General features: G+C 41.8%; 1 protein-coding gene across 2 annotated transcripts; it reads left to right on the forward strand.

Annotated features, from left to right (window-relative positions):
• Positions 1-538: 538 nt before the first annotated feature.
• On the forward strand, positions 539-18,089 carry TMEM9B (TMEM9 domain family member B). 2 transcript variants are annotated; one of them, XM_050756472.1, is made up of 5 exons: positions 539-654; positions 3,335-3,426; positions 9,531-9,639; positions 12,450-12,584; positions 16,918-18,089. In XM_050756472.1, the coding sequence occupies exons 3-5, from the start codon at positions 9,556-9,558 to the stop codon at positions 17,071-17,073; spliced, it is 375 nt and encodes a 124-aa protein (XP_050612429.1). In that variant the 5' UTR covers positions 539-654; positions 3,335-3,426; positions 9,531-9,555; the 3' UTR covers positions 17,074-18,089. The 2 variants fall into 2 exon arrangements, with proteins under 2 accessions (XP_050612429.1, XP_050612428.1); XM_050756471.1 differs by lacking the exon at positions 539-654 and adding an exon at positions 684-1,320.
• The last annotated feature ends 6,748 nt before the right edge of the window (positions 18,090-24,837 follow it).

Raw genomic sequence — 24,837 nt, forward strand, 5'->3', positions numbered from 1 at the left:
TTGTGTTAGATTCACATGAATCTAAGAATCACATGGGCGAAAAATATTGAGAGCATTCTGTTAAAACATTTCCACAAATTAGGAAAAGACCACCTTTAAAAATCTGTTCTTAGAGGTAAAAACAGGGGTATTACAGGGGGCATAATTTTAAATCTATTCCCTCATATTGAGCCAAGAACTACAAGCCCAGAGAAGGGAAGTGATTTGCCCAAGGTCATTCAACAAATCCCTAGTGGCTGTGATGATCCCTGCATCCTTGCCACTATCTCCCTTGTCTCCACTAACAAAAATGTTTCAATGGGAGAATGTGCCGATCTAAGGTACTCCTAAAGTACTCGCTGAGAATGACAGCCTTGGGGAGGCCAGTCGGCAGCCGTGAACAAGCACTGCCTTACCGGGGCGTGGCGCCCCAATTCGCCACCTCTTGGAGTCCTAGGCGGAGGATACTGCTGGGGCAGTTGTGTCGCCAATTCCACATCTCCCGGAGCCTGCCCCGGCCCAGCCCAGCCCCGCCGCTGTGACCCACTTCCTAGCTGCAGGCTGGACCAACGGGAGGCACACCGGGAGCTCCACAGGGAGGCCACGCCCACGAAGGCCGCTCACAGACTTAGAAAGCCGACGGGGTGCTGTGGCCAGGAAGCGTGTGGGCGGCAGGTTAGTACCGGAAGTGCAGAGACCACCCCCAACCTTTTGACTGGGAGAGAGCACCCCGGAAAAGCATGGCTTGGCCAGTTCCAGCCCCGTTTCCACGCTCAGCACCCGCCCTGCCTTTGCGCGAACAGCTCCGGCCCGCACGGGCCGCCGAAGGGCCCTGTGTGACACTTGGAGTTTGCTGGGGTCTCCGTGGGCGGGAGGACTTTCCAGCGCAATGGCGACTCCATAAGCCCGGCAGCTTCTGCGCCCGGGGAAGATATCCAAGAGCTGCAAAGCCCTACTGGGCCCAGGTTGCCACCCCAGAGGCCACCTTCCCTGGGGCCTGGGGGAGGCCAGGGCGGGCACCACGATATCCCAGCCTCCCTGCCCTTCGCACTGGGAACCGTTTCCGGGGCGCCTGCTTTTTGCATTTGACCCGGCGCGCGCGGTGACGCCTTCGCGTCCAGACGGAAGTGCGGGCGGAGGATCCCCAGCCGGGTCCCGAGCCTGAGCCTGAGCCCGAGCCCGAACCGGGAGCCGGTCGCGGGGGCTCCGGGCTGTGGGACCGCTGGGCCCCCAGCGATGGCGACCCTGTGGGGAGGCCTTCTTCGGCTTGGCTCTTTGCTCAGCCTGTCGTGCCTGGCGCTGTCCGTGCTGCTGCTGGCGCAGCTGTCAGACGCCGCCAAGGTGAGTCCCGCCCAGCCTCGCTCCTGACGGAAGCTCCTCCCCTGCCACCGGCCTTGCGGAAACTGGGTCTGCCAACTTGCTGCTCGGCCCATTCCTGACAGCCATACCCCTAGCCTCACAGCTCCGGCAAACCCCCGTTGCCACCAGCCGCGCCCCTCCCGACTGCCCGGCAGCACTCCCGCCCTCAACCCCGACAGCCAGGTAGTCAGCGCCCCACGGCCGTCCCCAGCCCCGACAGTGCCCACAGCCCGGACAGCAGCCCCCACCGCCCTGACATTTCCCTTCCCAGCCCCGTCTGCACGCACCTTACACCTGACAACCTTTTCACCTCCGAGAGCCTTTAACTTTCCACCCTAAGCCCTTGACAGTCCACCTGCGCCCTCCGGGCCAGCCTCACAGGCCTCGCATGCCCCAACCCAGAATGATAGGAAGCCCGCATCTGACCGAAGGCTTCCCTGTCAAGGGCCGGCTCAGTTCAGCTCACCCTGAACACTTCCCTTACTGTGGTGGGAACTTGCCCCTCCTGGCCTACTTCCCTCCCCATAGGACCTACGGAGCATCTCTCACCTGCTTCATATTCTCACCTAACTCCCTCCACGAGTCCCTTGGTCCCTTTCTTGCTTTCTCTCTTCCTGATAATTTAGTGGGTAATGGAAGAACCAAACTGCAACAGAGGTGAGGTTGTGGCCTCCCTGGTTCGATTTCTTGACCTTCTAGTTCCCTCATGCCATTCTCTGGTGCCCCAGCTCTCCAGGCCTGCCCTAGCTCCATGCATACCTGTGCTTCCTCTTTGATGAGCTAGCTCATCATTGGGGGGAAACAGAAGGGATTCACATTAGTATGATGGGAAAACAGAATGACATTGCATTTTTAAAAATAGGAGCTTTAATTTGTAATATCTTTAAATGTAGGAGTGGGGAAAGGTCACAGCCAGGCAAATGTTTTAGATTCAGAGATTCTTTTTGAAACCATCTCTACCTCCTACCAGAAGCAGGGACAGCAGCACGTCTCCTGACTTTCAAAACATTGCTGGCACCCTCTGCATATCTTGCCTCATAACTTTATGTATTGTGATCATGTATTTATTTTTCAGTCTCCTTTACTAGGGTGTGTCCTGATTATGGACAGAAACCATGTCTTATGCTTATCTGAATCCACCTCATTGAGCACAAGATCTAACACAGAGCAAATGCTCACTAAGTGGTTGCTGAATACGTTTGTGAATTGTCAATAACTTTGCCAGACATATCACTATATGTAGGAGGAGTGGGCAAGGTCCTCTGGGGACTGAGGAGCCACTTTCTTCTCAAATAGATTCCCCTTTGCTGAGGAAGTATCTCTTTTCTGTATCCAGATACTTAGTCACCTGTTCCTCCACCTCTTGAAACTTGTTTTGTTGGTAGTTGTTCTCCCTGTCAACCAGGAATTAGAAGCAAAGTTTCCTGGGAAGAGTATACTAAACTGATCTCAGAGTCAGGCTGCTTCCTGTGTGTACTTCCTTTCTAGTTGTACCTAGGTGCCTCTAACATTTCATCCCTTCTATGGGACTCTGGCCCAACCCCTTTTATCCATGTCAGTGCCCTCTACCAAAGGGTGAAAGGATGATAGGCAGAAGAATTGTGACCTTTTTTGTGAATAAGTTTTAGTTTCTTTCCCATCCTTTAGTAATGAACATTCTTATTTATAGGCACAACTATCTGTGTCTTTCTAGTGGCAGGTAGATGGTAATAACATTAGCATAATTTGATTGTCATGTGACCCATAAATATGGTTAATAAGTCTTAGATCATGTTTTAGGTATTATTTCAAATAACCACATGTAATATATAATGATTCATTAGTATTACCATAAAGGACTGTGGCTTTAAGAAACTTGTATCTGTCAAAGTTAAAGTTTTAAATGAATGATTTTAGAATACTTGGTGGAGGATGCTTGCAAAATGTATATGGTACAGTTTTAAAAATATTGATGATGAACTGTCAACACACTATACTGTTTCCATTTTGGTTACAGAATTTCGAGGATGTCAGATGTAAATGTATCTGCCCTCCCTATAAAGAAAATTCTGGGCATATTTATAATAAGAACATATCTCAGAAAGATTGGTAAGTATCTGGATTACTGAATTACATGTCACATTTCTTTCTGTGATTGTCAGTGTTATCCCAGAATGCTCATCAAATGCATAGTATTCTTTTTAAGTGTTTCATTTGAAGCAAAAATATGAAATTCTATTTCCATTTGAAAAAGTAAGAGTAAGGCACTAAGTGCATGATGCAGGCCTAAAGGTATACAAGCCAAAACACTAAGACCCAGGTAGGCAGAGTTTCATGGGGGCATATGAATGGGTTTGTGGCACCTAAACTACCCATAGTTCTCTTCCTGTACTCCCTTAAGTTTTGGTGAGGGACCTTTCTCCCTCTTGCTTTTCAGTGGAAGGTTAGCAAGCCTCCTTTATCTGGGTTATAATTTTTACAACTTGTAGGTTTTGATGATGTATTGCCAAGTATGAGAAGCTATGTTTAAAAGTATCAAAAGGCTCAAGAAGAAGTGGAAATGAGCTATGTAGTCAGAGTTTCCCATTTGGTGTAAATGAAGAAGTTACAGGTGTGCCAAGATACTGACCTGTTCAGCCCTTGGGCAGTCAGGCAGGCCTGTGATGACTGGGGGATCTTGACTGACTAGCCACCAGCAGCCTTCTCTGCTTATCCCAGCAGACCTGATAAATAGCTTTTTCTATGTGTGCCGCGAAACAGTTGGGATGCAGTTGTGTTACAGCAGGATGAATGTGTTCCTTCCCATGGAATTGTGATGTTTTATGGTTTGTAACCACGGTAGAAGATGGATGGGATAGGAATTTAAGAAAAATAGTTCCAAATGGTAGGAGCTTTCACATGTACCTGATTTCATAGCTAAATAGCCATCAAAGAGTTAGAAACCAAGATTAAATTCATTCAGTTAACAGTATTCCAACCTGACTTTAAAAAAGAAAAGGCAGCCTTTGAGTATGGTTCGTTCCTCTGATGCCACTGTCTGTTCTTCCCTGATATGCATTTAGGTTCAGTCTCATATTTGTTAAGTGTGTTCTTGAGAACTTCTTGTGAACCTCTATGTTCCACTATAAGTGGTGTCATCTTAACCAAGCGATTTGGCCATATACTTACAGGTTTTATATCAGGAAGTTACTTTATATGATACAAGAATGTTCAGGCCAGGCACGGTGGCTCACGCCTGTAATCCCAGCACTTTGGGAGGCTGAGGCAGGCAGATCACCTGAGGTCAGGAGTTCAAGACCAGCCTGGCCAACAGGGTGAAACCCTGTCTCTACAAAAAATACAAAAAAAATTAGCTGGGCGTGGTGGCGGGCACCTGTAATCCCAGCCACTCGGGAGGCCGAGGCAGGAGAATTGCTTGAACCCAGGAGGTGGAGGTTGCAGTGAGCTGAGATTGCGCCACTGCACTCCAGCCTTGGTGACAGAGCGAGACTCCGGCTCCAAAAAAAAGAATGTTCAAATAAATCTTTATGTTGCTTCTATAATTTTCTGAATTTATTCAGTGCTTACAGTTTATTATCAGTTAAGAAATGCGATGCCTGTCTTTTGCGTAGCAAATGAAATCACTATTCAAGTGTTTGGCACTAATTTTTTCACTAACTTCTTGTTATTTCAGACTCAGACAGGACCATATGTCATTCATCCCTGGTTATTAGTAAAAATATCTTTGGAAACAGTTGAGGCAGGACATGGTGGCTCACACCTGTAATCCCAGCACTTCGGGAGGCCAAGGCAGGTGGATCACTTGAGGCCAGGAGTTCGAGAACAGCCTGGCCAACATGGCGAAACCCCGACTCTACTAAAAATATAAAAATTAGCTGGGCATGGTGGCACACACCTGTAATTCCAGCTACTCGGAAGGCTGAGGCAGAGAATCGCTGGAGCCGCAGAGGCAGAGGTTGCAGTTAGCTGAGATTGTGCCACTGTCCTCTAACCTGGGTGACAGAGCATGACTGTGTCTCAAAAAAAAAAAAAAAAGAAACAAACAAAGAAAATAAACAATTGAGAATAAGGCTTTCTTGGGGTTTTTCTTCCCTCTCTCCCTTGTTTCTTTCCTGCAGCTTAGCATTTTTCTGGGGATAGGTTCCCAACTGGCACTGAAAATTTTTAACTGACTTTACAAGGACAGGCAAGTTATGATTCACCAGATTTATGGCTTTATGAGGCCTCCGGTATCTGTGAGGGCCTCGATATAGTTTACCTTTTGTTTTCTAGGCCTTTCATTTTGTCCAATTTTTATCTTTAAGTCTTCATTGAATTATGCTGGCTGACGTAAAACTTAAGAGTAGTTCGAGTGCTCTGGTGTGTGTTTGGGGTGATTTAAAGCTAATGATGTGTTCCTTTTGGCACTAGGGGGAGGTGTTGCCTAGTTTCTTAAGTGATTAAGCTCTGACTAGGTCTAGCTCTGTTTGTAACGACTGGTCAGCCAAAATCAACCTTTCTGCTTCCTCTCCAGCTGGGCACAACTTTTGCACAGCACTCAATATCTTTTTGTTATTAAAATGTATGTGTCCTTCAGAAGAAATACTCAATACTTAGCACTTAAAATTCTCAAGTCATTCTTAGGTATTGTTGCCAACGCTTCTGAAGCTGAAGTAGGAAACTAAATAGGAGATAAGTTTCATTTTCCCGAGGTTCAGAGATAAAGAATGACATAGGAAGCAGGAGTCCTGGATTCTGATCCTTTCTCTTTTTTTTTATTGCTAGAGTGCAGTGGCACGATCATAGCTTATTGCAGCCTTGATCTCTTAGGCTCCAGTTACCCTCCAGCCTCAGCTTCCTGTGTAGCTGGGACTACAGGTGTATACCATCAACCTGGCTAATTTTTATTTTTGTCGAGACTGGGTCTCACTGTGTTGCCCAGGCTGGTCTCAAGTTGGCCTCAAGTGATCCTCACATCATGGCCTCCTAAAACTCTGGGATTATAGGGATGAGCCACCATGCGTGGCCTGATCCTTTTTCAAATACGATTTTACTCTGTGACCTTCTCTAAGTGTGATGCTAGATGAGCTCTCTGATCCTCAGATAGATAACCCCTCTTATGGGATATAGTTCCCTCTGCCCATTTTGTGCCTGCATCCAATTGGGTACATGCCTGGTCTTCTGTATATTTGGAATAGATATCACACACTTTCATGGTGAAAGTTGTGGGGCCTTACCCGTATTTGAAATACTATCAGTGAAAATTTAATTTTTCATTTAATTTTTCATTACTACCTAATTACCTGTTAAGAATAACTTGGGCTGGGCACGGTAGCTTATGCCTGTAATGCCAGCACTTTGGGAAGCTGAGGCAGGCGGATCACCTGAGGTTGGGAGTTTGAGACCAGCCTGACTAACATGGAGAAACCCCATCTCTACTAAAAATACAAAATTAGTCGGGTGTGGTACACATGCCTGTAATCCCAGCTACTTGGGAGGCTGAGGCAGGAGAATCACTTGAACCTGGGAGGCGGAGGTTGCAATGAGCCTAGATTGTACCATTGCACTCCAGCCTGGGCAACAAGAGTGAAACTCTGTCTCAAAAAAACAAAAAACAAAAAACAAAACAAAACAAAAACAACCTAACAACTTCTATCATATACCATTTTTGGTTATTTTTCTAATGCCACAGTTCAGAGGGAACACAACATGAAAAGATGAATTTCTAGAAATTAATTTCTTTTTTGTTTTTTTTTGAGATAGAGTCTCACTCTGTCGCCCATACTAGAGTACAATGGCGCGATCTCCACTCACTGCAACCTCTGCCTCCCGGGTTCAAGCGATCCTCCTGCCTCAGCGTCCTGAGTAGCTGGGATTATTGGCATGCACCACCACACCTGGCTAATTTTTTTTATTCTTAGTAGAGATGGGGTTTCACCCTGTTGGTCAGGCAGGTCTTGAACTCCTGACCTCATGATCCACCCGCCTCGGCCTCCCAAAGTACTGCTGAGATTATAGGCATGAGCCACCACACCCGACTTTTTTTTTTTTTTTTTTTTTTGAGATGGAGTTTCACTCTTATTGCCCAGGCTGGAGTGCAATGGCACGATCTTGGCTGACCGTAACCTCCACCTCCCAGGTTCAAGCGATTCTCAAGTCTCAGCCTCCTGAGTAGCTGGGATTACAGGCATGCACCACCATGCCTGGCTAATTTTTTTGTATTTTTAGTAGAGACAGGGATTCTCCATGTTGGTCAGGCTGGTCTCGAACTCCTGACCTCAGGTGATCTTCCCGCCTTAGCCTCCCAAAGTGCTGGGATTACAGGCATGAGCCACTGCACCTGGCTGAAGTTAATTTTTAATTGACACAATAACTGTACATATTTATGGGCTACATAGTGATAGTTCATATAAGATACAGTGATTTGATCAGAATATTTAGCATCTCAGACATTTATCATTTCTTTGTGTTGAAAATATTCAACATCCTCCTTCTAGCTATTTGAAACTGTAATATATATTATTGTTAACTATAGTCATCCTACAGTGATACAGAACACTAGAACTTATTCCTCCCACCAAGCTGTAACTTTGTTTCCAAAAAGTACATTTTGGTAGGGAAAGAGAAGGAATCACCCTAGAGTACTGGGCGTCCCCAAGAGAATGGGTAAGGTAAGAGGATGGTGTAGTAGAGTGCTTGAGGCAGCCAGGAATGCCTAACGAAGAGATGCCAAAAGGAAAGAAAATTGTCCAACAGCTGGCAGGAGGACAGGAAAGCTCTCCCTATTTTGCTGAAGGTGATCAGAGTCATAGACTTTTAATAGTTGAGGAGAATAATAATTTAGTTATTGCTTAGAATTGACAGATTTCTAGGAAAAATCTGATAGCACTGTGTTTACATAAACCATAAATAATTAGCCTTGAAAATGGTGTCGGGGAAATAAGTAACATTCAACAAAAACATTCATCCTTTTGCTAGTTTTTATTTAGTTCTTTGGAATAACCAGTTTTTGTTTTCAAATATTTTTGTTATTCTAACTCTATTTCTCCTTGCTTTTTCAGATTTGCTCATTAAGAAAAGTGATTGTTTCCTCCTGTGTGTGGCTTTGAGGGTTCAATTTTGAGAGTTTCAGAATTTACCACTCTGTTAAACGTGATTAGTCATTCATATACCACACTGGCAGTTAAGAATGATGTTGACTGGGAACGGTGGCTCACACCTGTAATCCCAGCACTTTAGGAGGCCAAGATAGGAGGATCACTTGAGGCCAGGTATTCAAGACAAGTTAGGGCAACAAACTAAGACCTGATCTCTACAACAAATTTAAAAATTAGCCAGGCGTGGTGGCATGCTCCTGTAATTATAGCTGCTCTGGAGGTTGAGGCAGGATGATCACTTGAGCCCAGGAGTCTGAGGCTGCAGTGAGCTATGATGGCGCCATTCCACTACAGCCCAAATGACAGAGCAAGACCTTGTCTCTTAAAAAACAACAAAAAAGAATGATGTTAATTCACAAAAGAGATAATCTTATTATTTGAACAGTGCCCCATATCACTTTAAACCATTTAAAGTAGTTTTGCTGGCCGGGCGTGGTGGCTCACGCCTGTAATCCCAGCACTTTGGGAGGCCGAGGTGGGCGGATCACAAGGTCAGGAGATCGAGACCATGGTGAAACCCCGTCTCTACTAAAAATAGAAAAAATTAGCCGGGCGCAGGGGCGGGCGCCTGTAGTCCCAGCTACTCGGGAGGCTGAGGCAGGAGAATGGCGTGAACCCGGGAGGCGGAGCTTGCAGTGAGCCGAGATTGCGCCACTGCACTCCAGCCTGGGCGACAGAGCGAGACTCCGTCTCAAAAAAAAAAAAAAAAAAAAAAAAAAAAAAAAAAAAAAAAAAGTAGTTTTGCTTAGTAACTAAACAAGTCTAAAGATGACTTGATTTGTTAAGTAGTTTTTCATCCCATTTGGGATTTTTTGGGTGCATTTTTGTAACTGTTAACAGTAGCAACTTTGAAAATAGACACTACTATATATGTGTCTTTGTGGCTTCTTAAATGATTAGAACTTACCAAAATGCTAATATTGAGAGCAGAAATTATTTTACTTTATCTTATTATTTGTTTTTTATGCTCTTTCATTGGGTAAGTTTAGTGATTATTCTGGATTTCAGGAAAGTTTTGGTCAGAGTGAGCAGAAGAGCTAGCTGGGCTTAAGCGGCATTTTATCTTTGTTTTCTCAGTGATTGCCTTCATGTTGTGGAGCCTATGCCTGTGCGGGGGCCTGATGTAGAAGCATACTGTCTACGCTGTGAATGCAAATATGAAGAAAGAAGCTCTGTCACAATCAAGGTAAAATATATATCTCTATATATACCTGTCTGTCTATCTACCTCTTTTCTGTTTCTGCATGGTTTCTAGACAAGACAGGAAAATTTGGACCCCCACCCCAAAAGGAATAATGGGCCTGTTCTGCCTGCCTCACTGAGATGGTTTGTGGATTAGTTAGGGTATGTTAGATATGTGAAATGGCACAAAAATGCCCTATGTGTAATTAGCATATTCCAGAAAGAGATCCCAGCTTCTGTGTAGGCCATGTGTGCCAGAGGCCGAGAGAGCAGCATTTATAAACCCTCCTCTCCTTGCATTTCCAGCCCTTTGAAAAAATTAAATATAGTAATTATTCTAGAACTATTACTTCTGGATTTTAAGATTTCCCCTCTTCATTTCCTGTAGGACAGGGGTCCCCAGCCCCCAGGCCACAGCCCAGTCTGCGGTCTGTTAGGAACTGGGCCACTCAGCAGGAGGTGAGCAGTGGGCAAGTGAGCGAAGCTACATCTTATTTACAGCCACTCCCCATCACTCACATTACCGCCTGAGTTCCACCTCCTGTCAGATCAGCAGCATTAGATTCTCATAGGAGCATGAACTCTATTGTGAACAGCACATGTGAGGGATCTAGACTGCGTGCTCTTTATAAGAATGAGAATCTAATGCCTGATGATCTGTCACTGTCTCCCATCACCCCCAGATGGGACCGTCTAGTTGCAGGAAAACAAGCTCAGGGCTCCCACTGATTCTATATTATGGTGAACTGTATAATTATTTCATTATATATTATAATGTAATAATAATAGAAATAAAGTGCACAGTAAATGTAATGTGCTAGAATCACCCCCAGACTATCCCCCACCACCCCGGTCCATGGAAAAATTGTCTTCCATGAAACTGGTCCCTGGTGCCAAAAAGGTTGTGGATTGTTGCTGTAGTAAATGGGATATAGATAACTCTCATCGCTGTTTGTATCTCTAATGATTTCAGTTACTTTATTATAGTGGCTAATGGTTTTTCTTCCACATTTTTTTTTTTTTTGAGATGGAGTCTCACTCTGTTGCCCAGGCTTGAGTGCAGTGGCATGATCTCGGCTCACTGCAACCTCCGCCTCCTGGGTCCAACCAATTCTCCTGCCTCAGCCTCCTGAGTAGCTGGGATTACAGGCATGCACCACCACGCCCGGCTAATTTTTGTATTTTTAGTAGCGACAGGATTTCACCTTGTTGGTCAGGCTGGTCTCGAACTCCTGACCTTGTGGTCCACCCACCTTGGCCTCCCAAAGTGCTGGGATTACAGGTGTGAGCCACCACACCTGGCCCAAATTTTTTTTACATGGCACTTCCCATTCCTTTTCCCCCAAAAAGGCCCTGTGGGGAATCTGGGGTGGTTAGTTATAATAGTCACAGAGATTTCTGCAGTGATTGACCCTGTGGAAGAGCTCTTGCTCCAGCAGGTGCTGAACTTTAGAGAAATCCTCACTGTACTGTTGTTTAACAGATTTGTAAAAAATATGCAACTTATGTACCTTAACAGTCACTCACTATAAGTATACAATTCTATAAATATTAGTAGATTTAAAACATTTTAAAATCAGGCCAGGCATGGTGGCTCACACCTATAATCGCAGCACTTTGGAAGCCCGAGGCAGGGGGATCACTTGAGGTCAGGAGTTCGAGACCAGTCTGGCCAACATGGTGAACCCCATCTCTACTAAAAATATAAAAATCAGCTGGGTGTGGTGGCGCACACCCGTAGTCCCAGCTACTTGAGAGGCTAAGGCATGAGAATCACTTGATCCTGGGGGCAGAGGTTGCAGTGAGCTGAGATCGCACCACTGCATTCCAGTGAGACTCTGTCTCAAAAAAATAAATAAATAAAATCCAGTTTCAGAACATTCCCACTACCCCAAAAAGATCCCTCATGCCCATTTACAGTTAATCCCCACTTCCAGCCCCAGTCCATCACTACTCTACTTTCTGTCTCTACATACATGGATATTTCATGTGTATGGAATCATACCATGTATGGTCTTCTGTGACTGGCTTCTTTCATTTAGCACAATGTTTTTGATGTTTATGCAAGTTGTAGCATGTACTTCGTTTCTTTTTATTGCTGAATAGTATTTCACTATATGAATTTGCATTTATCAGTTGATGGACATTTGGATTATGTCTGGGTTTTTACTATTATAATACTGTCATGAATATCTGCACATGTCTTTGTATGAATATAAATGTTTTTCATTCTCTTGGGTTAATTCCTTAGAATGGTAAAATTATGTTTAACTTTTTAAGAGACTCCCAGATTGTTTCCCAAAGTGGTTGTACCGTTTTACATTCCCACCACAGCGTATGAGGGCTGTTTCTCCATATCCTTGCCAACACTTGGTATTGTCTATTTTATTGTAGTCCTTCTAGTGGGTGTGTCACACTGTGCTTTTTCTCAGTACATGAATTAAGGTCACAAGGAAACATCACCGGCCTGGAAAATCCTTTTGTATATCTAAATTGAGCTGAAGAGTAGCTGAATCTAGGACATGATGTTCAGCTGGGAGAAAAGACAAACTGCTGTGCTCACAGTGGGGACAAGTGATTAGCAGTAGGTGAAGTTGGAGTCTTGAAGACTTGCAAAAAGATCCCAAAGATCTTTTCTCTTTTTTCTTAAATAATACTTTGGTGAAGAGTTGAGTTTATTTCTTATATTGCTATCTGGTTTGTATAGAAATCCTATAGGCTTAGCAGATATGTCGGTCAGTTTTACTATTATCATACAAAGTTCTGATTTATGGGCTTGAACAAAGATGTAACTTAATTTTCAATTTCCTTTAGGTTACCATTATAATTTATCTCTCCATTTTGGGCCTTCTACTTCTGTACATGGTATATCTTACTCTGGTTGAGCCCATACTGAAGAGGCGCCTTTTTGGACACTCACAGTTGATACAGAGTGATGATGATATTGGGGTAAGTTCCCAGCCTGCCCTAGTGCTCATGGCTAGTCCCTGTCATCGTTTGATGTGAAGTGCAAGTGAAAAATAGTCACATATAGATGTTCATGTGCTGAAGCAGATCCTCAACTAGAGAAGCTAAAAACAGCTCTGATTTCAGTATATATCTCGTTATGAAGAAATTACTTGATGAAGCCATAAATGTGATTTAAACTGATGATCTTTGGTGAGCGTGCTATACAGGGCTTTGCTTCCAGTACCAAAGGCACAATTTTATTGCCATTCCCTGTTTACATTGAGAAAAGTATCAGAGATGGTTTTCTCTTCAAGCCCTCCTGCCTAAAACTCCTTTCCTGTCAATATCACCAAATATTTCAGAAGGCAGAGGAGTTTTCGTCAAGGGAAGTGTGAAGATCATGATGTTCTTTCCTTAATGAAGTACAACTTGATAACCTGCTGATGTTTTATATTTCCTTTTTTTCTACTGCTTAAAAAAAAAAATCTGTGGGCCAGGCGTGGGGGCATACACCTGTGATCCCGGCACTTTGGGAGGCCAAGGTGGGAGGATCACTTGAGCCCAGGAGTTCAAGACCACTCTGGGCAACATGGTGAGACCCCGTCTCTACAAAAAATAAAAACATTAGCCGGGTGTGGTGGTGCATGCCTGTGGTCCCAGCCATTCAGGAGGCTGAAACAGAAGTGTCACTTGACCCCAGGAGTTTGAGGCTGCAGAACTGTGATCACACCTGAGCAACACAGCAAGAAACCTATCTAAAAAAAAAAAGAAAAAAAAAATTTGAGCTCTTTAGAGAAAAATAAAACCATGACTGCCATCACTCCAGATTCTCTTCCTGTCTTTAAAATCACACACACACACACACACGTGTGTGTACATTATATATGTTTATAATATAGTATATATGTGTGTGTGTGTGTATAAATATATATAGTTGGCATAATCTGTATAAATTGCTTTATGGTCTACTTTTTGTTTTAATATTCGTTTATTCAAAAATGTCCAGAAATTGACATAGTCCACAAACTTGTTCAGTATAGCCTAGAGAATTTTTTTTTTTTTTTGAGATGGAGTCTCACTCTATCGCCCATGCTGGAGTGCAGTGGTATGACTTTGGCTCACTACAACCTCTGCCTCCCAAGTTCAAGCGATTCTCCTGCCTCAGCCTCCCAAGTAGCTGGGACTACAGGCATGCACCACCACGCCTGGCTAATTTTTTTGTATTTTTAGTAGAGATGGGGTTTCACCATTTTGGCCAGGCTGCTCTTGAACTCCTGACCTCAAGTGATCAGCCCACCTCGGCCTCCCAAAGTACTGGGATTACAGGCATGAGCTGCCGCACGTGGCCGGATATTTTTGTTTTATCATTATCCTGTATGAGATTGTTTCTGAATTTTCCATTCTTTCATTATTATATATAATTTTTTTTTAGAAATTCCTTTTTCTTGTGGATTATTATATTGGACTATGTTCCTTAAAATGGGTAAAATTCAGAATAGTTTTAAGGTTCAAGTCAAAAGCCAAACCCAGAGTGAGCCCTTGCCAACCAGTCAAAAGTCCTTTTACCCTGGAACGGCTTGTGGATCTATAGGCATAGACGTTGAAAGTCTTAAACTACATCCTTCCTTTACAGCATTAAATATCTGTTCCTGATTTCAGAAATAGATAATAACACAAAACATAAGAGAAATGGATGTAGAGATGAAAACATGTAGGGCAGGCATTTAATTGGTGGGGTCACATGCTCAGTAATTGTTTTGTCCACCAGTGATTGATTCTGCTTGTGTATTGACTATTTGAGAACATTGTCTCTGAGAGGCCTGGCTGATTCTTGGATGTCTTTTAAACTGATTCTAGGCAGAGGGAGGTTTTCTGACCAGAGCTGTGAATTAATGGTAACAACTCTACAAAAATAAGTGAATTTTAATGTTTAAAACTGTTGCTTATCCAAGGTGTGAGTTCTGCACTATTTATATACTTTAAAATTGTTTTTGTTAAATTATCAGTTTTCATTTCTTCAGTTTTTGTTCAGTGTAGAGCATTATAAAGCAAATAAAAGTGAGTACAAATAGTTAAGCTCACAGCAAGTAGTCACAATATTTACTGTATCACATATCCATGACACATCATTGTTATTACCAAAGCATTACACTAAAACATGTTTTGTATGTATTGTAATTTTATCAGGTGTGAAAAAGAACAAACATAAAAAGGGTAGATCTCTATTTGCATTCCCCCCGCATCCATGACCATGAGCAGCTAGTTCAGTCTCGTTCTGATAGGTAGAAAGCAGACCCAAAGGATTAGCTAGTTTGTTTAGTCTTTTGAACTTGTTCCTTAAGAAGATTTTTCTCCCCTACCTTGAAGAATAGGTAACAGCACTAGGAAACTGAGAGGTCCTCTGCTGATCAAGTACATCCTTCTTCCCAGTAGTGCTTATGTCAAAACAAACCAGTGGTGATAATATTTTCTTCCTCTGGTCCTTGACTCAGGGGATGATATTTTATATACAAATTCACTGAATCACCATATTCTTAGAGTGTCATTTTAATCTACCTGAGCAAAATCTGTTTTGAGACAATATAACACCAAGTCAGGGTTAGGCAGGCTAAGTTTTAGTCTTTGTGCTAATTTGTTAAATGACCTTGGGTCAGTTTATTTCCCTAAGGGGAAATCAAACAATTCTATAACTTTAGACTGCCTTCTTTTTTTTTTTTTCTTACATTTTTAAAAACATTTTAAGCCTCATGGAATTGCCTTTATTATTTTCATTTGTAAGGTTAAAAGTTTAAAAATAGGTATAGGTCCCAGCTACTTGGGAGGCTGAGGCAGGAGGATCACTGAAGGCCAGGAGTTCAAGGCTGCAGTGAGCTGTGATCACACCTGTGAATAGCCACTGCATTCCAGCCTGGGCAACAAGGCTAGACCCCATTAAAAAAAAAAAAAATTAAGTTCATGACCAGTCTGGGCAATATAGTGAGACCCCATCTCTTAAAAAAAAAAAATCCACTCTTTAAGTAAATTGAGTTTTAGGGTTTGTACAGGCCATTACCTAAATAAAGTGAAAAGTTTAAGGAATTTTGGCAAAGAAGAGAAGGAAAGATTCTTTATAAAATCTCTTTGATGTCTCTCAAATGTAGACATTGTATAAATGCCTTGCTATAAAAACAAGACCAGGTGTTCTAACTCCTATAATTATTGTTGTATATATAGTTATGTGGTTATGTATATAGCTTTCCATATACATGCTGACTCCTGCCCTGGATATATAATAGAGCTTTTTCAAACATGCACCAGCAAAATAATGTTTCTCTCCTAGAGGCAAAGTTTAGTATAAGAGGTACAACTTGTGACTTGGATCTTCTGTTAGAACATTTAGAAGCTTTGCTAACATGGGGTTCAAGAAAAAAAGATCAAGGAAAAGGCAAATAAAAGCAATAAATTGCTATTGAATGCTTTTTGTCATTTAGACAGCTGTATTTATATCTCATTCATAGATTAGCATGATGGTTTCCTGTGTAATGACTATAAACATCCAGCTGTACTGGTTTACTTTGACCAGGATAGGTTGGTTTTCTACACAGATACCTGGGCAACCCTTCAATCGCCTCTTTCCTAAGGTGGCAACTTACATGGAAGCCACTGGGTGCTTAACAATGGAAGATTCAATCTTTGTTGAATAGAGAGGGTGATTGTAGCACTTGAGCTGTGTCTCTCTTCATTACAGATTGGGGAAGTGGGGAAATGCAGCTTTTGGAAGCTAGTCCATTTAACATGTGTGTTGAGGGTACAGGGAGAGATTAAAAACAACCCAAGATAAGAATCTGTCGCTCACCCTCCCAGAGTGAATGTGGCCCCAAGCTGGCAAGAAACCATTCTAATGGAGACACGAAATTCAAAGACAGATCTTTCCTCTGCCACAGATTAGCTATATAGTATCAAATAAAGCAAGGAAAGACCCTACTTTCCATATCTATAACATGGAGAGATGTTAACATGAAAATAGATTTTCTTTTCCCTAGGAAGCCTTCTCTTTAACATAGATGACCACTGTCTTTTGCTTGGTCTCCACTTCTTTAAGGGAAATATCTTTGGAAGTGGCGATCCATGGGAATGTTTCACAAATACTCCCTCATCGCTTATGTTTCTTGAACCACCTAGGTCTGTACTTGAGTTCATGCTCTATCTGGTAGTTGAGTGCTTAGCCAAATAGATGCTCTGTTGTTTGAAAAGTCCACCTACCCCTATCTCTGTGGTGGGCTGGTGACTGTTTTCTGTCTGTGTTTTACACTGACTGTGCCATCTCTAATGTTCTCCATTCCTGGACTTTTAGGATCACCAGCCTTTTGCAAATGCACACGATGTGCTAGCCCGCTCCCGCAGTCGAGCCAACGTGCTGAACAAGGTAGAATATGCCCAGCAGCGCTGGAAGCTTCAAGTCCAAGAGCAGCGAAAGTCTGTCTTTGACCGACATGTTGTCCTCAGCTAATTGGGAATTGAATTCAAGGTGACTAGAAAGAAACAGGCAGACAACTGGAAATAATTGACTGGGTTTTGCTGGGTTTCGTTTTAATACCCTGTTGATTTCACCAACTGTTGCTGGAAGATTCAAAACTGGAAGCAAAAACATGCTTGATTTTCTTTTTCTTGTTAATGTAATAATAGAGACATTTTTAAAAGCACACAGCTCAAAGTCAGCCAATAAATCTTTTCCTATTTGTGACTTTTACTAATAAAAATAAATCTGCCTGTAAATTATCTTGAAGTCCTTTACCTGGAACAAGCACTCTCTTTTTCACCACATAGTTTTAACTTGATTTTCAAGATAATTTTCAGGGTTTTTGTTGTTGTTTTTGTTTGTTTGTTTGTTTGTTTTGGTGGGAGAGGGGAGGGATGCCTGGGAAGTGGTTAAAACTTTTTTCAAGTCACTTTACTAAACGAACTTTTGTAAATAGACCTTACCTTCTATTTTTGAGTTTCATTTATATTTTGCAGTGTAGCCAGCCTCATCAAAGAGCTGACTTACCCATTTGACTTTTGCACTGACTGTATTACCTGGGTATCTGCACTTCATGGTAAACTGGATCTGAAATGCCTGGTGGCTTTTCACAAAAAGCAGATTTTCTTCATGTACTGTGATGTCTGATGCAATGCATCCTAGAACAAACTGGCCATTTGCTAGTTTACTGTAAAGACTAGACATAGTCTTGGTGTGTGTGGTCTTACTCATCATCTTCTAGTACCTTTAAGGACAAATCCTAAGGACTTGGACACTTGCAATAAATAAATTTTATTTTAAACCCGAGCCTCCCTGGATTTATAATATATACACATTTGTCAGCATTTCCGGTCGTGTGGAGAGGCAGTTGTTTGAACTCCAATGTGTGCAGCTTTGAACTAGGGCTGGGGTTGTGGGTGCCTCTTCTGAAAGGTATAACCATTATTGGCTTTTTTCTTCCTATATCCTCTTTGGAATGTAACAATAAAAATAATTTTTGAAACATCCATCAGTATATCTATGTCTCCTAGTTATTGCCTCCTCCCTCTTTTGGTGTATAATGAGATTGAAGATATAAAGACACTTTGTTTTTTTGTTGTTTTTTTTGAGACGGAGTCTCTCTCTGTCGCCCGGGCTGGAGTGCAGTGGCCGGATCTCAGCTCACTGCAAGCTCCGCCTCCCGGGTTTACGCCATTCTCCTGCCTCAGCCTCCCGAGTAGCTGGGACTACAGGCGCCCGCCACCTCGCCCGGCTAGCTTTTTTTTGTTTGTATTTTTTAGAGACAGGGTTTCACCGTGTTAGCCAGGATGATCTCGATCTCCTGACCTCGTGATCCGCCCGTCTCAGCCTCCCAAAGTGCTGGGATTACAGGCTTGAGCCACCGCGCCTGGCCATAAAGACATTTTGTACTCTGTTCTGAGACTACTGTTTTGTACCGATCTAACTATAAAATATTGGTGTAAATTATCTGTGTGTGCATGTATAGACAGAATATATGAATTTGGGGGTGGATCTCTGAAAAGTATACTAATATATTGATAAATTGGGAGATTTCAAATTCCTGAAGGCGTACTTGTTCTGAGAAATTACTGGCAAAAAAAATCAGAATTACATTAAATTCATAAAAGTGAGGTTTTAGGAGCCATTAATGGGGTTTTGGGGTTTAGTAAAATTTAGTTTTTAAGCACCTACAAAATTATCTACAAAAATAACTAAAATTATCAATTTTATTGTTAGTACTAAAAGATTTAAGTTCAACCATGACCAAGTGGGATTTATCCCAGGTATGCGAAGCTGGTTCAACATTTGAAAATAACATCACAGCTAAAGAAGAAAAATCACATGATAATATCAATAGCAGAAAAAGCATTTGACAAAATAACCCCATTCATGATAAAAATTCTCAGGAAACTAGGAATAGAGGAGAACTTCAATTAGATAAAGAAAGCAATGAGCTTACAAAAAAACCACAGCTAACATCATATACTTAATAATGAGAAATTAGAAGCTTTCCCACTAAGATCAGGAATAAGGCAAGGATGTCTTCTCTTACTATTCCTTTTCAACATTGTACGGGAAGCCCTAGCCAATGCAATGAGACAAGAAAAGGAAACAAAAGGTATACATATTGGGAAGGAAGAAATAGAACTATCTTTGTTTACTGATGCAATGATTGTCTACGTAGAAAACCCGGAAGAATTGACAACAGCAATAATAGAACTAATAAGTGATTATAAAGGCTTACAGGATACAAGGTTAGTATACAAAAGTCAATCAAACCAGGTGCAGTGGCAAGTATCTGTAGTCCCAGCTACTCAGGAGGCTGAAGCAGGAGGATTGCTTGAAGCCAGGAGTTTTGAGGCTGCAGTGAGCTATGATCGCTGCATGAATAGCTACTGCACTCCAGCCTGGGCAACACAGCAAGACCCTGTCTCTTAAAAAATGTCAATCATTTTCCTACATACCAGCCACAAACAGTGGAATTTGAAATTAAAAACAATACCATTCATAGTAGCACCCCCAAAATGAAATACTTAGGTATAAACCTAGTAAAATATATATAAGATCTATGTGAGGACAATTGCAAAACTGATTAAACAAACGAAAGAACTAAATAAGTGAAGAGATATTTCATGTTCATTAATAGGAAGGCTCAATATTGTTTAGATGGTGGTTCTTTCCAACTTGATCTATAGATTCAATGCAATCGCAATCAATATCCCAGAAAGTTATTTTGTGTATATTAAACTTATTCCAAAGGTTATAAAAAGGCAAAAGACACAGAATAGCCAACACAATATTAAAGGAGAATAACAAACTCAGAAAACTAACACTACCTTTGAGACTTACTATAGAACTACAGTAATCATGACAGTATGCTACTGGCAAAAAAGATCAGTGGAACAGGACAGAGAACCCAGAAATAGGCCCATATAAATACAGTCAACTGATCTTTGACAAAGGAGCAAAAGCAATACAATGGAGAAAAGATAGTCTTTTCAACAAATGGTGCTAGAACAACTGGACATCCACATGCAAAGAAATAAATCTAGATACATACCTTATACCCCTCACAAAAATTAACTCAAAATAGATCATAGGCCTACATGTAAAATGCAAAACTACAAAACTTTTAGAAGATAACATAGGAGAAGATCTAGATGGTGGTGATGACATATCTGATAAAGGACGGCTATCTAAAATATACAAAGAACACTTAAAACTCAACAATAAGGGACAAAAAATTTGATTTAAAAATGGGCAAAAGTCCTGGACACCTCATGAAAGAAGAGATACAGATGGCAAATAAGCGTATGAAAAGATGTTCCACATCATATGTCATCAGGGAAATGCAAATTGAAACAACAATGGGATACCAACACACACTTATTAGAATGACCAAAATCTAGAACACTGATAACACCAAATGCTCTCAAGGATGTAGAGCAACAGGAACTTTCTTTTATTGCTGGTGGGAATGCAAAATGTTACAGCAACCTTACAAAACTAAACATACCCTTACTATATGATCCAGCAATTGTGCTCCACAATAATTACCCAATAAGTTGAAATCTTATGTTCACACAAAACCCTGCATGCAGATGTTTATAGCAGCTTTATTCATAAGTGCCAAAATTTGGAGGCAACCAAGATTTCCTTTAGTAGGTGAACGGATAAACAAATCGTGATACATCCAGACAATGGAATATTCAGCGCTAAAAAGAAATGAGCTTTCAAGCCATGAGAAGACATGGAAGAACCTTAAATGCACACTACTAAGTGAAAGAAGCCAATCTGAATATGCTGTATGTGGCCGGGCACGGTGGCTCACGCCTGGAATCCCAGCACTTTGGGAGGCCGAGGCGGGCGGATCGCGAGGTCAGGAGATCGAGACCATCCTGGCTAACACAGTGAAACCCTGTCTCTACTAAAAATTAAAAAAAAAAAAATTAGCCAGGCGTGGTGGCGGGCGCCTGTAGTCCCAGCTACTCGGGAGGCTGAGGCAGGAGAATGGTGTGAACCCGGGCGGCGGAGCTTGCTGTGAGCTGAGATTGTGCCACTGCACTCCAGCCTGGGCGACAGAGCAAGACTCTGTCTCAAAAAAAAAAAAAAAAAAAAAAAAAAAAAGAAAATGCTATACGCATAATTCCAACTACCTGACATTGTAGAAAAGGCAAAACCATGGAGACAGAAATATCAGTGGTTGCAAGAGGTTAGAGAAGAAGGAGGGATGAATAGGCAGAGCACAGGATGTTTAGGCAGTGAAACTATTCTGTGACATCACAATGATGAATACATGTCATTATATACTTGTCAAAACCCACAGAATGTAAATGTATAACACACCAAGGGTGAGCCGTAATGTAGACTATGGACTTTGGGTGATAATGTGTCAATGCAGGTTCATCAGTTCTAACACAGTACCATAATGGTGTGGAATGTTCATAGCAGAGGAGGCCATGCACATATAGGGGCAGGGAGTATATGAGAATTAGCTCTACTTTGTGTTCAATTTTTCTGTGAACCTACAACTGCTTTAAAAATTAAAGTTGGGACTGGGCGCGGTGGCTCATACCTGTAATCTCAGCATTTTGGGAGGCCAAGGTGGGCGGATCGCCTGAGGTCAGGAGTTTGAGACCAGCCTGGCCAACATGGTGAAACCCCTTCTCTATTAAAAATACAAAATTAGCTGGGTGCGGTGGTACACACCTGTAATTCCAGCTACTTGGGTGGCTGAGGTGGGAGAATCACTTGATCCTGAAGGCAGAGGCTGCAGTAAGCCAAGATCGCACCATTGCACTCCAGCCTGGGCAAAAGAGCAAAACTCTGTTTCAAAAAAAAAAAAAAAAATTAAAGTCGGCACAGCACAGCGGTCTATAAGCCCAGCACTTTGGGTGGGATTTCTTGAGCCCAGGAGTTCAAGACCATTGAGGCAACAAAGTAAGACCTCATCTCTACAAGAAATACAAAAATTAGCCAGGCGGGTTGGCTCACACCTGTAGTCCCAGCTGCTCGGGAGATGGAGGCTGCAATGAGCTGTGGTAATGCCACTGCATTCCAGCCTGGGCTAGAGAGTGAGACCTTGTCTCTAAATAAATAAGGAAAGAAGGAATGCTTCTAATATTTACATTTTTAAAAAGATAAAAGTATACTTAAGAAGAAAAAAATAAAACGGCTATTTAAGAAAAAGGTATTGGCTAGTTCCTATGATACTGGGCTATCAGAATTTAACATCCACATTCAAGTCACTAAAGTCCCCACTGCTAAATTTGACTGGCTTTAAAAAAATAAAAAGTAAAGAAAATAAGTTCATATTGACCTTCTTAGTTCTAGCCTTAATCTCTATCTAAAAGAATATTGACCAATATTTGCACATTATGAGTCTATTGCTCCATAAATAATTTTGATATAATATCACATAACCCAGAAGAATGGGGGACATTCTTTAAGCAAAAGAATTTGTTACAAGTATCCAGTTTTGTAAGCACACCTTTCTATTTAGCATGGTTATCTGTTGTCATATCTACATGCTGGGTAGGAAAAACAGCCAAACCAGAACTGAGCAGTTCTATTTAACTGTAAGCTGTTTTGTATATTGTTATTAAATGATCACCTATAAATCAGGTTAAGTCTAACTCAGCCCAAAATACAGCATCCTGACGACAAAACTCAGGTAAGAGACTCTTCTCCAGAGTGGCCCATGGGGAAGGATAAAAACATGCCTAGGCACAGTTGATAAATACTGAATTTTGTCAGCTATCAGATTATTCCATTATCTTAAACTACCAATATTCTCCATATAATGGAAGATCCAGGTTTTGCTGGCAATTAAATCCTCTAGAAGAGCAGAAGGAGTTTTGATTTGGAAGTCAGGACACTAGGTTCTGGCCCCTGCTTTGCTATTGGCTTTGTAACCTTAGCAACATATCATAACCTATGAGGAAGTTTTAAGTTTCCTTCTAGCTCTAACATTCCATAATTCAATTATATTGGCAGTTGTAGCTTTTTATTTTTTACATGCTACATATCTTTTATATCTCTGAAATTTGAAGCTTTTATGCTCAGCAGAGTATCCAGAATCTCTTATGATTTTATCATTAAGACCTCATCATTTATTTCCCAGAAACCCTCTAAGGCAGAATCTGAGATTTTCCCATCACAGGTGTGTTTGTTAGCTGTGCCTATATCTGGAACCATGGAGCCCTGGCGCTACCAATCTGTGTTGCTTTCTTTTAAAAACTTATACTCAATTCCTACAAACACATCCAGACCCCAGTAGGCTTTCTATCTTGATTCTCCTTGTTGCTGCATTTTATTTCATTTTCTTAACTTTGTTGTCTTAAATTATCTTCTTTGAATAAAAGGTGATCATATTTAAATGCTAGTACACCGATTGGTGAACTTATTGGAAATGCTCAACAGAAAAAACTTCTCATCAATGTGCCTCCAGAGACACCATGCTCTTTTTTCAAGAATTATGCAAAGTATTGTTAAAACCTAGAAAGTTTTAATTACTTGTGGCATATACAAATTACTCAGATTTCATCTGGGTCAAGATTTAAGATATTGTTTAAATGGTCTTTTAGGGTAAAACCATCACCAACAGAATGATTTTTGTATAGTTAGGTTTGATGACATCTGCTTTACTTTTTGGTAGCCTGTTAACTCCAGTTCTTAACTACAGGCAACAATATGGCTCTGCTGTTGTCAGAAATGCAGAAATACAGGCTCCACACCCATTTGCCACCATTTTGCAGCTTCTGCCATACCCATTCTTTCTCTCTTACCCTCTAGAATTCCTGGCTTGGGAATTTCCTAACTTGTTTCTCTCAGCAACTTTTTCTTTTTGACAGAATCCTGGCTAGTTTTCAGTTTTCCAGAGATTTTTGTTTTGTTAGTTATCTTAGGTCATTTGGTCAGTAATTTGGAATCTTTCATTTCCTGTTCCTCTGTTTTGATTTTTAATTGGACCTATTCCACTTATCTCATCCCCTAACCCCGTCCCTTTTAGGAAGAGCTTTTCCTGGCATTGACTTCTTTTCCAGTCTCTTTCACCACAACTTACTATAACCCTTTAACCTTGGCCACTCCTCCCTCCCAGCACCCCTACCCCTGCTGCCCTTACTGTTTCCTTAGTCCCCTGACCTTCCTACTTGAATTCTGGTCTTAGAGGCTGCTCCTCCCACTACACAGTGCAGCCTGCTGAGTTTTTGCTGTATTCAGGTAGAGAAATAAGTGCCAATATTATCTAATATTGCCCTAAACATTAGGACTGGTGTGTGTGTGTGTGTGTGTGTGTGTGTGTGTGCATGCAGTATGCCAAGCACAGATAATAACCCCTCACTCCTAAAGATACCGAAAAATCAACCTGCTGAGAAATTAACACCATATTTCCTTCTTTGATGGAGGCCCACAATTAGACTTCAAGCTGCTTTTCCTTCTCTATTTTAGGTATGTTCCTCATCTCTCAGCACATGTGTTTACGATAGATCAGTGTTGTGACTCTACGGTGTTAAGGAAAACATAAGCCAGGTTTTCTATAAGGTACAATTTAGATAGGAACACTACATAAAGATTCATTCATCTCTAAAGAAAGGAAAGAGGTAAATGCTGGGTGCATTATAGGCACAGTCACCCCTCTGTACCTGGGGGGTTGGGTTCAGGACTCCCCTCAGATCCCAAAATCCACAGAGGTCCAATTCCCTTGTAGAAAATAATGTAGCACTTGCATGGAACCTACACACACCCTCTCAA

The sequence above is a fragment of the Macaca thibetana genome, chromosome 14, assembly GCF_024542745.1.
Source record: "Macaca thibetana thibetana isolate TM-01 chromosome 14, ASM2454274v1, whole genome shotgun sequence".
NCBI lineage: Eukaryota > Metazoa > Chordata > Mammalia > Primates > Cercopithecidae > Macaca > Macaca thibetana.

What these genes read in the sequence shown, in the direction of transcription:
- TMEM9B (XM_050756471.1), top strand. Translation starts at nt 1,216, where the DNA reads ATGGCGACCCTGTGGGGAGGCCTTCTTCGGCTTGGCTCTTTGCTCAGC. An exon ending in AGCTGTCAGACGCCGCCAAG is followed by an intron (nt 1,321 to 3,334) that starts GTGAGTCCCGCC and finishes TTTTGGTTACAG; the next exon opens with AATTTCGAGGATGTCAGATG. An exon ending in GAAGCTCTGTCACAATCAAG is followed by an intron (nt 9,640 to 12,449) that starts GTAAAATATATA and finishes AATTTCCTTTAG; the next exon opens with GTTACCATTATAATTTATCT.